Here is a 13,379-nt window from a genome sequence, read left to right as displayed (position 1 = left end):
TAATTTTTAAGTTTGGTATATATTCTATTTTATGATGTTTGTATTTATTTTTAAGTTCTTTTTATTTTTGTGTTTCAAAAATATTTTTGAAAAATTTAATTTTTTTATTTAAATTAATATGTTTTTAGTATTTTTAAATCATTTTGATGTACTGATATAAAAAATAATTTTAAAATAATATATATTATTTTAATATATTTCTGAGTGAAAAATACTTTTAAAAGCAATTGTAACCATGCTCCCAAACAGAAGTATAAGATTTTATCTCACTAAATTATTCATAAAAAGTTCTATTTCATCAAAAAAAAAAAAACTTTGTAATTGATTCAATTTTCAAACTTAAGAGGGTACTGAAACAATCAAAATCTAACAGGAAAAAAAAAAAACATAAATTTGTCTCAAATCTCAAAGAGGTAGACTGAAATCAACTCAATCAAATAACTTTTATTTTCTTGATATTTTTTGGGCAAAGGAAATTGGTCACTTTGCAACCAAGCTGATGGAACCCAGAGGCCGAGTAAAAAAACAACCTTCCGGTCCTCTTAGCATCGAGAGCCTAATTTGTATAAAAAAAGTTCCGATTCTAAATGGGCTAGCCCACTCAAGAGAAGCCCAGGCTTGTTTCATCCAATGGGATCATCAAAGGTCCATGTAAAGATAGCCTTCTAGTTTGGTGGTGGACTAGTGATCGTCCGATTGCGCTATTGCAATAACATTTTGTTAAATGGCTTTGGCTGGTCCCTCAACTATTTTGATTTTACTGATCCAGCCCCTCATCGTTTTAATTTGTTAATGTGATCCTTATACTTTATCCTTTTCCATCCAGATCAAACCATTAACTTTCACCGAAATTGTTGCGATTCATCAACAAGAGGGTGACAAACGCCATCAAAGTAACAAAACATTCTTGGAGGGAGAAGCTTGTTAGATTTGATTGGGATTAATCTAGAAAAGAGTGTATGTTGTTAGGTTACTGAGTCACCTATTTTTATTAATCTACAACTTTTCATGTTTTTTCCTTTAATGTTTTTTTTTTTTTTTGTGATTAATATGGGTATCCAGGTCATCTTGTGCATAATTCGACTAATTCCACAGACCCTGAAGTTAACGATTATGTAAACCTTCAATGGTTATCATATTAGCAACCACAGGGTTCGAACTTGAAATCACAAAAAAAAAAACAAATTTTTTGATCCCAGATTTTTACCACTAGATCACCTACTAAATGGTTCCTTCAATATTAATCCAACTAGATTTGGACTTGGCGTGATAAGCTCAATATATATACTCAAAACTTAGTTGAATCAACTAGTTTTTGGATGGGTTAATGTTTTGTTCCAATTAACTAAAAAAATTCAAATTTTTAGTTTCTTAAACTAATATATGTTGTTTATAGTTTTGATTTAAATGATTGATTTAGACTTTAGAGGTTTTATCAATTTAAGTTGTTTTTTGTTTTTTCAATCCACTTTTGGGTTATTTGATGTCATAAATAAATTTATTTAAGATGAGTTATTTAAATTTTTAAACAAATTTATTTAAGATTATTTATTATTTTAAAAAGCAAATGATAGGTCATGTCTACATGCTTACAAGAAAAGAAAAAAAAAAAAACTAATAACCAATGTATAAGTGTGTAGACAAGAGTTTTTATTTTTAGAGAGGCGTGATGAGCTAGACCTACACATCTAGGTTTTCTATATATATATAAATTTAGATTAAAATACATTTTATATTATTCAAATCTATCATCTTTAACAAATATTATTACAGTTTTTTTAATGAAAATTCCAACTTTTTTTTTTCAATTAATATATGCCTCATATGAAAAACAACACTCATGGATATTTAATTAATATATATATATATATATATATATATATATATATTAAAATATTCTTGATATAATTTTATCACATTTATAAAATTTCTTCAACCATATAAAAAATATTATGACTTTATTTAAATATTTTATTTTGAATTTGCTTTAAAGACCCTTATGAATTTTTGTTTAGAAAATAAGGACTATAATTTACTAAACATTCCAATATTATATTGATCATTGGTTTTGTAAATATTTTATTTATATTATTCAATAAAAAATAAATTAAAAAGATACATAATTAAGTTGAGAGTTTTTAATTTTAACCTTGGAGTAAGTTTAATAATAATATCAAAAAATTTATTATAATTGAAGCATTTTTTTATAATTAATTTGTTTTATTCGACCGACATCACAGCATGAAGTGACCTAATTTTACCACTATTTATGCTCAATCAGTTTCTTGTTTAAAAACCCATATATGATATATGAAAGACAAAATGTTTTTCATAGAAGATGTAATCTATGAAAAATAGCGTATAAATAACTCAATATTAATATTTGTGTGGATAAGGTCTGTCAACATATCTAGTCCATATAGCAAGGAGCCGAACGTCTCTCACAAGTCACGACATCTCTTTACCAACTGAAACCGGCCATGGCCATGGCCATGCCACTAATGACCTTCTCACTCTCTTCCCTCTCTTCTCTCCCTCGTTCCTCTATTTCCGTCGTCTCCTCCACTCCACTCTGCTCTCCCTCTCCAACTCTCTCTAAACTCTCTTACACCACGAAAATCCAATGCGCCAACACCAACAAACAACAAAAGTCACAAACAACTCAAAGTCATGACCCCAAGAGTGGAGTTGCAGTTTACAAGCCTAAGTCTTATGAAGTTCTTGTCACTGATGCTGCCAATTCTCTTGCCTTTTCCCTTCAAGATGGAAAAATACGCCTGGAAATCGATTTCCCGTAAGTCCATTTCCTCTCGTATCTTGATTTTTCTGTTTTTAGCTTCTATGAATTTTTTGTTTCACGGTTTTTTAGGTGCCCATTTGCTTATTTGGCTAGGAATTTTTGTTTTAGCGATACCCATCTCGTAACTTGCACTCCACATCATGAAAGTAGGTTCCTTTCAATGCAGAAGGAAAAAGTTCACTTTTTTCAGTGATATCATGTGTTCATTTCTAGTCTTACGTCTTGTTTTTGTTTTTGAATTATAAAAGAAACATTTTCTATGTGAAATTTAGTTTAGTTGAGAAAGGAAGTGCTTAAAGTTTCAAATTTATATTCAATGAAGTGCTTTCCTAGTGTGAACAAGTAAAAAAGATTTAGGATCAACAAAGTTAACAAGAAAATTGACCCAAGGATGATAATTTGCCTGAAAAGGATATTTGAACTAGTTCGTGGCTAAGGATTAGTTGACTTAAGTTGAGTTTAGGGGTTTGAGATTTTGGTCTTGATGTTACAAAATCAATCATGAATTGTCTTACCCCTTGCTTATTGTTTTTAATGTAAATGGGTCCTGAAGCAATGTTGTACCATCGTTGCCGGATACCTTCTGCCGTTTGTTTCTCTTAATTGTTTCATTTCTGTGGATTTCCGTAGTCTCCATGTACTTATTTTCTATGTGCTTTTCACCCTTGGTTTGCATCTCAGGCCCTTGCCTAGCAACATCTCTTCTTACAAGGTATGAACTTTGGCTCTTGAGTTCCTTCATTGTGTTAATGTTTTTTTGTTTTTCAGTTGTTTGTGTATCATTACACATAGTTGTTTATTTTTCATGCCATACTTAATTCATTGATACGTATTTCACTTTTCAAATCTGTGTATAGTCTTGGAATTCTTGTGGGCATTTGTAGTCCTAATATATATTGTTTCCTCATCAAATATTGGCGCTATCATTTATAAGATGTACAATACCAGAATATTTGTTATTTGTCTTTGAGGATGGTTTGATTTGCCTCCTAGGGAAGACAAGAAAATAGTAAACGTGGAAATTTTATAATTTCAAATTTCTGACTATGTGAAGGGATCTTCAGATGAGTTCATTGATGCCAACATTCAACTTGCCTTGGCTGTTATAAGGAAGCTGCAAGAAAAAAGAGAAACCAGAGCTTGCGTTGTAAGATGTGATTGTCATCTATTAAATTATCCACTTCCACATAAAAAAAGAAGAGCTGAACATGGTGTTTTCACTTCCAGGTGTTTCCTGATAAGCCAGAAATGCTAAGGGCTTGTCGAATTTTCAAGACAGCTCTTGACTCGGTAACATTCTAATTCGAGGTTAACCTCTTATTCCGAGTAATCATAGATGGTTGGCTTGAGGTCTCTTCTTAGCAAGGGCCTTTGGCTTTTACCTTCTAATTAGAAGCTCCTTCAGCCTTTTGGTTCTAGAATGAATTTGGTTGTGGGATGTGGTTCAGGAGTTAAGCTAACATACAAAGCAGTTAAAAAAAAAAAAAAAATACAATCATTTTATAACTTACAATACTTAGTTGACATTCATAAAAAGTATCTGATGAATCATGAGTTCAATACACCTCAATTAGCAGAAAGATTGATCTTCCTTGCACTTAAAAGATGATATAGAACACAAATTGAGTTCTGAGTTCTTTCTCTAGTCAAACGTAGTTTATTTTCTTAGTTCAATCTGTAACCTGATTCAAGGAAACCCTTCTGAAACTAAAGAAGCTTGACTTTCAACATTCATCAATTCTTATTTGGACTTTACCTCTTTGTTTATTTCTTTCAGATTGATGGTATAACCATAGGTTCCCTTGATGATATTCCGAGTGGTCCCATCACCACATTTTTCAAGTCTGTGAGGAACACCTTGGATTTTGATTTTGAAGATGACAGTGAAGGTTAGTTCAAGAAATTTTAAACCAATGTAGAAGTCTGTATTTGAACAACATCCTAACTCAATCTGCATGAAAAGAGATGGAGGTGTTTTCTTTAAAATGCTACTGAACATACCTTTTACCATAATAAAGAGAGTATTTAAGCTTCGACAACATTAGAGGTCAATATAAGCAGTGTGATCATATAACAATTGTACTGGTTTGTTGTTTTTTTGGAAAAACTTGTGTGCTATTTCAATTTTTCCTTTAAATAATGACCTCTATCTCTCTCATTTATTTGCATATCATATGATGCGGTTTGTTTTTTTAGTTTACTTATGATTGCATATTATGGTCAAGAATAGAGGAACATTGGTTGCCCCTGTAGATCAATTGTATGCATTTATATTATTATAATTTATTGTGCTATTCTCTTTTCATTTCCCTTCTCAAATATCTTAGAAAAAATGAAGAAAAAGTGGAAAATCTGAACTTAACATTCTTCTCGGTCCTTTTGTTTGTAGGTCGTTGGCAGTCCAATGAGCCACCATCACTCTATGTATTTATTAACTGCAGTACACGTGAACTTTCTGTTATAGAGAAGTATGTGGTAAGGTTTATCTTGAAAAACCTTGACCAATCATGGATCCTAGCTTTTATTTCAATTTTAGTCTCACTGTTGCCATCTGAGCTGGCATGCCTGCATACTTTTTACTACTTCTTCCCTTTCCCGTAGCTTCATGAGCATACAGCTGTGATCTGGCAAATTTGAATCCTCTTTATTGATTTGTTCTGTATTTGCAAATATTAGATAGCTGCTCATCCAACATTTAATTTACTTAAGGTTATACAACCTTGAGAAAAGTTTTAGATATTGATATGATGACATGATGTGCATAATACGTTGGAATTTGAAAATCAATTTAGTAATCTAATGAATTCAGAAGATAAGTGTTAAAATATATATGAAACTTGCCAGTGATCATGCACTTTTTTCCCCTCCTGTATCCTTAGCAAGGAAATACTGGTTGCAATTTTTTTAATTTTTTAAATGTTGATCATTTCATTCTTTCTCTTTCACGGGGTCTGGCACATCTTTTTATTGGTTTTCTGATTAAATAATCTGTATAAATTCATTGGTTTTAATATATGTTGATCAATCCATGCAGAAAATAATGACAGCACAGATGCGGACATGTTTGTTTATTCTAGTAATACCATTCATGTTTATCTGGGTACTTCCATTCCATTCCAACATAAGCACTCTAAAATTGTAGGATCTAATTCATAAAAAAAAAAAAAATTTTGAATCATTTCAATGTATTTGCATCTCGGGATATCAATTATGTAGTGAACTATTTGATGTCTTTAACCACTTGTTGCAATGTTACTTTCATAGAGTCACTAATTTTAGTTATAGTTCACATGAAAATTCTTTGGTCGTATAAAATCCTGAAGTTGTGAGCACCTCAATTGGACAATAACTCTGGCTAGTGTCATACTTGCATATCTCTTTCATCATACCTGCACTTCTCTTTGCATGCATCTGCAAATTGCAGAAGTTATGTCACCTGCTGTGATTGATGGGAATGTGCAGGAAAAATTTGCAACGTCAACCCCGACACTTCTATTCAATCTTGAACTTGACACATTGCGGTATAGTTTTTGTGGATTTACTTTGTATACCTATTATCTTATCACTGAAATTACTCTTGGTTGAATAAAAGCTTCCTCCTCTTTTCAGTGCTGACTTGGGTCTTTTGGGATTTCCAACCAAAGATTTGCACTATCGATTTCTTTCACAATTCATTCCAGTGTTTTATATTCGAATCAGAGAGTACTCAAAGGTTCTTTTCATTCATTGACATCAACCTGTTTCCTGCCTTCTGTTTTATGAAATGTGGTTTTTGATAAACTTTGTTCTTAATGATGTAAGACAATAGGAGTGGCACCTTATATCGTAAATTACAGTGGAGCATTATTTCGCCAATACCCTGGTATGGAATTAAATTTCTCTAAGTCATGGCAGAAATCTTGATCCAATTTCATTTTTCTTTTGAGATTGGAATTTTCTTTTAGGTTTTAACCCATAACCTGCAGTTACCTGTGTGGATGGTTTCTTAGAGGCCTATATTTTTGAGAGGATTGACAGAATGATGAAATTGCTAAATCAAGATTCTGACTTTGGTTAGGTATTTTATTGTAAAATCTTATGGCTAAAACTTGGTATGATTAATTTGGAAAAGACTATTGTCCTGCCATCTTGGCCTAACAGCTCTGCTTTGGTGCTTCTTTTCAGGCTATTTTTTAGATTCTACTGGCACAATAAGTTGACAATACTAATCTTGAACAGATGGTTCACGGATGATTGCTTTTAGGGGCATGCTATATTCCACTTATATATGTGAACATAGTTTACCTCATCCTAATCCCTAAACAGAATCATATGCTTAGTTTTAAGTTGTTGTACTTAAAGTTGATTATAAAATGAACGACATAACTAGAAATGCTATGTATCTAAGCCATGATTTAATGTGATCATTTTTCATGTAACAAATGGTCTAGTGTTCAATTGCTTCCTCCAAACTAACCTAACTTCTCTTATTGTCAAGACACCTTCTACCTTTATGTTTTCTAGGTAGTAACTGATGATGATTCTTTTCTACAATTAATTATTTGATTTCCATCGATATCAATATTGTTTCTACCTGATCCTGGGTTGAATAGTTTGTTCCGTGTCTCTTATCCTACTCAGAATATGTACAGGGCCTTGGCAGGTGATGCTTAAACAAGCAGATGGTTCTTATGCATGTGTAGCAGAGAGTGCAACGCGCTTCACACTTGGTGAGGTATGTATTTGTTTCACCTTACAAGCTGGATTTGCTTCCCTTAGCTAACAATAGCTTGGTATATTATTTTGTTTTATTTACAAATAATTCTATTCATTTTGGATGGCTATTTTATATGCTTCAGACAAAAGAAGAATTGTTGAGGGTCCTTGGACTGCAGGAAGAACAAGGAACCTCACTAGAATTTCTTCGCAGAGGCTACAAGGTAATTATCCATCCAAGTAGTTCCTCTCTGTTCTGCATTGCTATTCTAATAAGCCTGTAAATGCTTTTGAATTGATCCCTGGGACTGCTGTCAACACGATCACAAGAGATGGAATTCCATTAGATGCATGACAAAAAACTTGAGATTGTGTTGATAATAGAAAACATAAAGATGGAAATGAACTCTTGAAGTTAAATTGCCTATTTTCTCTGACTACTCATTTTATTTGTGTAGTTGAGTAGTTTTTCCAATTCACAACTCCCCTATTCAACTTTTATACTTAGCAAGAACAAACATGCATAAATATATGTGGACATACATACACATACACTGGCAGCACTTTGTACGTGTCCCTGCTGAATATTTTTTCCTTCACATATAATGTAATTTCCAAAATCTATTACAGTACTATGTCCCTCATTCCATCTGTACCTGAAAATCTGTTTCCGTAGTTGAATTTTCAGCCCCTCCCCCAAAAAAATTATATAAAAAAGGAACCTGAAATTTCATGATGTCAATTGCGTGATTGGTATTGCAGTCTGCCACTTGGTGGGAAGAAGATGTTGAACTTGAAACATCTTCTGATTGGCGTAGTTGAGTTAGCAGCAGCAAGAAAGCACCGCCAGAAACTTACTGTAAGTCGAGCAGAAAAGTTTTACCTGAAATAGTCAAGTTTCAGGAGCTGGGAGATTTATTTGTTCCTTCTTGCTTCCTTTCCTATTCTATAAATTGCATTCCTGCTTTAATATTTGTTCTCTTTTTTACTAAATTTTATTCATGTATCCTCTGATAAAGTGAATAGGCCTCAAACGCACGGCTATTGTAAAGAATGTACAGGAACCTCGGTTATTTTTCATTCTCTGCTTGGTTGCAGAAAGCATGAAAAGAAAAGAAATTGAATTTTGAGAGTACTGTTTTTGGCGACTTGATTGTAACTTGCAATGCTCAACCGAAGTATTCCTAATTTGATTGAGGCACATAAAATATTGCAAGAATCATGAGATGCATCTTGCTTTGGTCCAGAGTTTTACGTAACTCCTGATTTCTGAATCATTGCCCTGTAAGAAAAGCAGTAGAAATCAAATAAGAGACTCGCAACTAAAAAAATTATTACTGGATCTGGGCAAGGATACGAGCTTTTGAATTTGTTCACGGATTTTCGTTTTCCTATTTTTCTCATGTTTGAAACTTGGATCCAATTCTTGTAGAGAGTTCACAGTCAAATTGCATCACATGGTGCTCAATCTCAGCCTTCATCAAGCTGATCAAATGTGTTTTCTTCTGCATGTGAAGTTATCCTGTAATCCTAAACCTGCCTTCGATAAATTTTGGATGGACAAATTTAAGAGACAAAGGAATCCTCATGTTAATAAACCTTACCTTATTTAAACAAAACACAATTTGGTTGAAATGGTGCTCTCAACTTTCCAATTAACCAATATATATAAGAATATTCAGACAGATAAAACCATCCCTACTTCACTAATCACTCTTCATTGAAGTCCGGTTCTGGGGGCTTCTGCAGCTTCTTCAGGCCTCTAGAATTCGAGCCGCGAAGCTTGTGTCCACGAAGAGCGTTGGCAGCAAAGCGAGAAGCGAAGATTGTTGCACGTAGTCCGGCAGAGTCAAGTTCTCCAACCAATTTCCTTTCATCATCATCATCGCCATCATCTTCATCTTCCTCATCATAGTCTACATCATCATCCTCCTCTTCTTCTAGGCGGCGAAGTTCTGCTGCTTTCCTCCTGGAATACCGTCGCCAAGCAGTTTGGATAAAGCAGGCAGCCCAAGTCCTCCATTGCTGAGAGTAGAAACGGAAGGTGTGTTGCACCTGCCTACTATGAAGACGCCTAAACTGAGATGCAACAAACTTTAGCTCTTCAGCTTCCAAGGCAAAAGCCTCTACCTCAGTCAATGCCCCCACTGTTCTAGTTGATAATGGCAAATTGCCAAGAGATTTAGGGTCCAGTGCCCAAGTCAGAAGCTCCTCACCACAAAAGGCCCCTTCTTTCAATACACCTCGGTTGAAAAACCCACTCCTCCCGCCATCAGTAGTTACACTCTCTAAGCGTCCGCGAATGATGAAAAGCATCTTGTCAACTGGATCACCTTCACGGACTATGTAAGTCTCCTCTGTATACAAACTTGGCTTCAGTCTCTCGCAAATGGCATCCAGCAATCTTTCATCCATATTGGCAAATAGAGGGACCTGCATCACCACCATGTCCAAAGACATATTTCCGCAAAAATATTGGAAAAAAGCAAACCAAAGGAGCATCAATGATAACTCTAAAGAATAAAACTATACTTACTCTTCTGACCAAATTCAGACAGAGATGCCTCTTGATATCCCTTCTGAGATCTTTCGGTAGATTCTGCACCAAATTCTCTTCATCCACTCCACGAGTTTCGAACCATTTGTACTGATCGTACTTCCTAACTCGCTCTCTAAGATCATGTGGAAGCAAGCGATGATGCATCCACTGCTCAGAATCACGCCTTTTGATCCTCATCTCCTCTAAACGAACACTAAGAGACTGAAGGTAGGTCTGTTGCAACCACAAGACAGCTGAAATATCAGTATAATAATGCAATGCTGCTTCTTTGGATCGATGAGTAAATTGGATCAATATCAATTATACTAGTTAGATCATCAAAAACCACGGTCCACAATAAGGTCGTAACACAAATTCGACGACCTGAGTCGCCTCGGCATTCATCAAATTATTTAAAGAGGCATCTGTAACCAATCATTTATGAACATTCATAGAAGTGAAAATCTTAACATACCTGCATATTTCCAATCAGAAGTGCAAAGAGGATAAGCCCAGAAATAGCTAACAGTATGGAAAAGATAACTTCCAAAGGATAGGTGCTTGTTTGGAGACCCTGGCCAAGAGTACTGTGGAAGGTAAAACAGCAAATGCCTTGAGTAAATAAAACTCCAAGAACAGAAATAATTTCTGGATTCTCTTTTTAACACCAAAGAATCCAAACGTGAATGCGCAGATAACAGTTAGAAGTAAATGATTGTTCAAACCCTGAACAAGTGTGACAGATTTATGTGCTCAGAAAAGTTTAGTCTTCATAGAATACTTGATCATAGCTCAGAAGGGTGAGTAGTTGATAAATAAAAAATAAAAATGCTCTCCAACAGTGACTGCCACTATTGGATTGAAAAATTTCCACGGACCTCAGGTATTGAAATTCATGTTCTTTTGATACCTTGTGCATATAGCTCAGAGGACTAAACTTAGATTTTGATAAAGTGAACAGGAAAGCTTTTTGCGGAATCATGATACCTTCAAATTTTGTGGAAAATGCAAAAAAGAGATGTATTGATATCTCCTCTTGTATTATGAAGATAAAGATCAATTACACAAGTTACCTCAAATTTTGCAGGCCCCACCATAAACAGTAAAAGAATTTGGAGACAAACTTCCTGGATGACACAATGTCCGAGGACATGGCCTGGAAATAGATCCCATAATTAAATCGTGAATTATCATCTTTGTCGACATCACATTTGTTTCCAAGAACCTTATCACTTATCCTTCGCCAATCATGGTAACCTGTCAGTAATTTATTGCCACAGTACAAGAAGTCTACGTTACATTTCCCACTTAGCCTGCAAGCTTCTCTCCAGCAAGTGCCTTTACGTTCAATGGCTAGCAAATACCAGAAAGCCCCTGCTATCTGTGAAGTTGGGCCCGAGTTCTGTCAGATAACTTTGATAAATTGCTCCACAGGCATCTTTAATGTATCTTAGTAATATTTGGTTTAAGCGAAAAGTAAGAAATGTAGATTCTAAGATCAGTAGATAGTCTGTTAATGTTGAAAGTTCATCAATCCATCGTGCAACATTTAGGACTTTGAGTCATTTTCCTTGCGTTACATTTATATATTCAAGCTAAGAACATCACAGAAACAAACCAAAACTTTGTTGGGGTGATTATCTTGATTTCTCCAGGGACAAGAACTTTGACCAACGTTGGTGTAAAACACAATGCAGCCACTCCTATCCAAATATCCAAGGATCAAACATACTAGTAAGACCTAGCTGCATAAAATTATTTACTTACATGACTTGCAAGCAAGTACCAAAGTAGATAGTACGCAGCACCGGCTAAAGCACTCTCAGCAAAGGAACCAGCACTCTTTTTCAGGTCTGAAGTCAAAGGAAAAAAGCGACCAAACCTTGGGATGTATTGAGAAAAAACAATAATCAGCAATGCCTGCTTCGTAGCTAACACCTCCGAGCCCTTCTTTTTATTAGTAAGATATTTCCATACCACTATCTGCAGAAGAAGATAAATATAGTATGTATACAACTACCATATAGAATAAAATAGACTTGTTCATAACAAAAACAAAAAAAAAACAATGCAGGGCTAAAATTTAAGAATGCAATAAGCCAGAAAGAAGAAAAGTATTTCTCAAACCTGTGGCAGAGGTAGCACAGAGAGAAAATCAACAATAAAATAACGGCTTAAATACCGGGAGGCTATCTGTGCGGGATCAATCACAAGTTCACCTCGTCCGAAAACCCGTGATGATGGTGCAACATAGGCTGTTCGAAACTGAAGAGCAACACGAATCAGATAGAAAACATCAAGTGTTGTCCTCATAGTTGTAATTGCTGCTGCTAACTTTGTATCCATACCCAGACAAGTCATTTGATAGTTGAAGACAGGAAGGTAAAAAAACAAAGGATCGATGGATACTGATAAAATGCATGACATGACCAAAAGCCTATTCCATAGCAGAAGAGATTTGTGTTGAGGGTCAAAAATCATCTTCTCAGACACCTTAAGGTCCTCCAGAAATACTGCACGAGCGACTCCAGTTTTAAGTGATCGTCCAATTGTCACCAATCCTTTTGATCCTCTTTTCACCTCATGTCTAAAAGATTTTGATGCATTTTTCTTCTCGTGTCCAGTACTTATGTTGAAACCGTCTACATTAAATCTCAGTTTCTTCATTCCTTTATTGCTAGAAGTCACTGATAACGAATCAAAATCATCCAACCTACGAGTTCCAAAATATGCCAACATGGGGTTAGATAATTCATGTTAAAGCACACATCATAAAGATGAACATAAGAGGATCTGATGTACCTCACAAATTTTTCCTTCTGGCCACCAATGTATTGTGACTTGTAACCACAATCAAACATTTTGCAGAATGGGGAACATAGATACCTTTCAAGGCAAGTTACTGGTTACCATGATCTAACAGCAACCGATAGAAACTCCTGCACAGATAAAACATAAATGTTTAAGATACTCTACCATGGAAATCTTTATGAAATTGAAATACTCAAAACATTCAATAAAAAAAAATGCAATCTCTCTTTGAATAGGAAAATTTTGAAGAAATAAATGTGGCAAAATACCCAAAATGTATATGCACGTACCATCATGGAGAAAGTATCAATTTTCTATGGTGTTGGGAAGGTAACACAAATTGATGAAAGTTACTAACAACATTGTTATTATTTTAGGTCTTCCATCTTCCCCTCTTCACGAGCCATTCCTCTCTAATATATCATCCCTTCCATGATGGCAATATTAAGATGAAAAAACATAGATATATTCCAAATCTTATAGAACCCGTTTCTTTTTGTCTCTCAGACATTAATGGTTCTATTAGCAAAAGAA

General features: G+C 34.5%; 2 protein-coding genes across 4 annotated transcripts; one reads left to right on the top strand and one right to left on the bottom strand.

The window, feature by feature from the left end:
• Window positions 1–2,378: 2,378 nt before the first annotated feature.
• On the top strand, window positions 2,379–8,630 carry LOC118034028 (protein LPA3). 3 transcript variants are annotated; one of them, XM_035039183.2, is made up of 12 exons: window positions 2,380–2,794; window positions 3,482–3,512; window positions 3,855–3,947; window positions 4,028–4,090; window positions 4,578–4,689; window positions 5,190–5,275; window positions 6,263–6,321; window positions 6,410–6,512; window positions 6,602–6,662; window positions 7,432–7,514; window positions 7,639–7,719; window positions 8,258–8,630. In XM_035039183.2, exons 1-12 carry the CDS (start codon window positions 2,481–2,483, stop codon window positions 8,315–8,317), a joined length of 1,146 nt encoding a protein of 381 aa, XP_034895074.1. In that variant the 5' UTR covers window positions 2,380–2,480; the 3' UTR covers window positions 8,318–8,630. The 3 variants fall into 3 exon arrangements, with proteins under 3 accessions (XP_073261872.1, XP_034895074.1, XP_034895075.1); XM_073405771.1 differs by lacking the exons at window positions 7,639–7,719; window positions 8,258–8,630 and having other exon boundaries at window positions 2,379–2,794; window positions 7,421–7,514; XM_035039184.2 differs by lacking the exons at window positions 3,855–3,947; window positions 4,028–4,090 and having other exon boundaries at window positions 2,381–2,794.
• Window positions 8,631–9,119: 489 nt separating this feature from the next.
• On the bottom strand, window positions 9,120–12,895 carry LOC118034043 (putative cyclic nucleotide-gated ion channel 7). Its single transcript, XM_073406475.1, has 7 exons — window positions 12,837–12,895; window positions 12,162–12,747; window positions 11,802–12,017; window positions 11,108–11,415; window positions 10,510–10,621; window positions 10,032–10,268; window positions 9,120–9,928 (listed from the first exon to the last, which is right to left on the bottom strand). The coding sequence occupies exons 1-7, from the start codon at window positions 12,893–12,895 to the stop codon at window positions 9,206–9,208; spliced, it is 2,241 nt and encodes a 746-aa protein (XP_073262576.1). The 3' UTR covers window positions 9,120–9,205.
• Window positions 12,896–13,379: the final 484 nt, after the last annotated feature.

Source organism: Populus alba, chromosome 1 (assembly GCF_005239225.2).
Source record: "Populus alba chromosome 1, ASM523922v2, whole genome shotgun sequence".
In the NCBI taxonomy this organism is placed as follows: Eukaryota; Viridiplantae; Streptophyta; class Magnoliopsida; order Malpighiales; family Salicaceae; genus Populus; species Populus alba.
The sequence above is the reverse complement of the archived record's forward strand: the minus strand, read 5'-3'. Positions and strand labels throughout refer to the sequence as shown.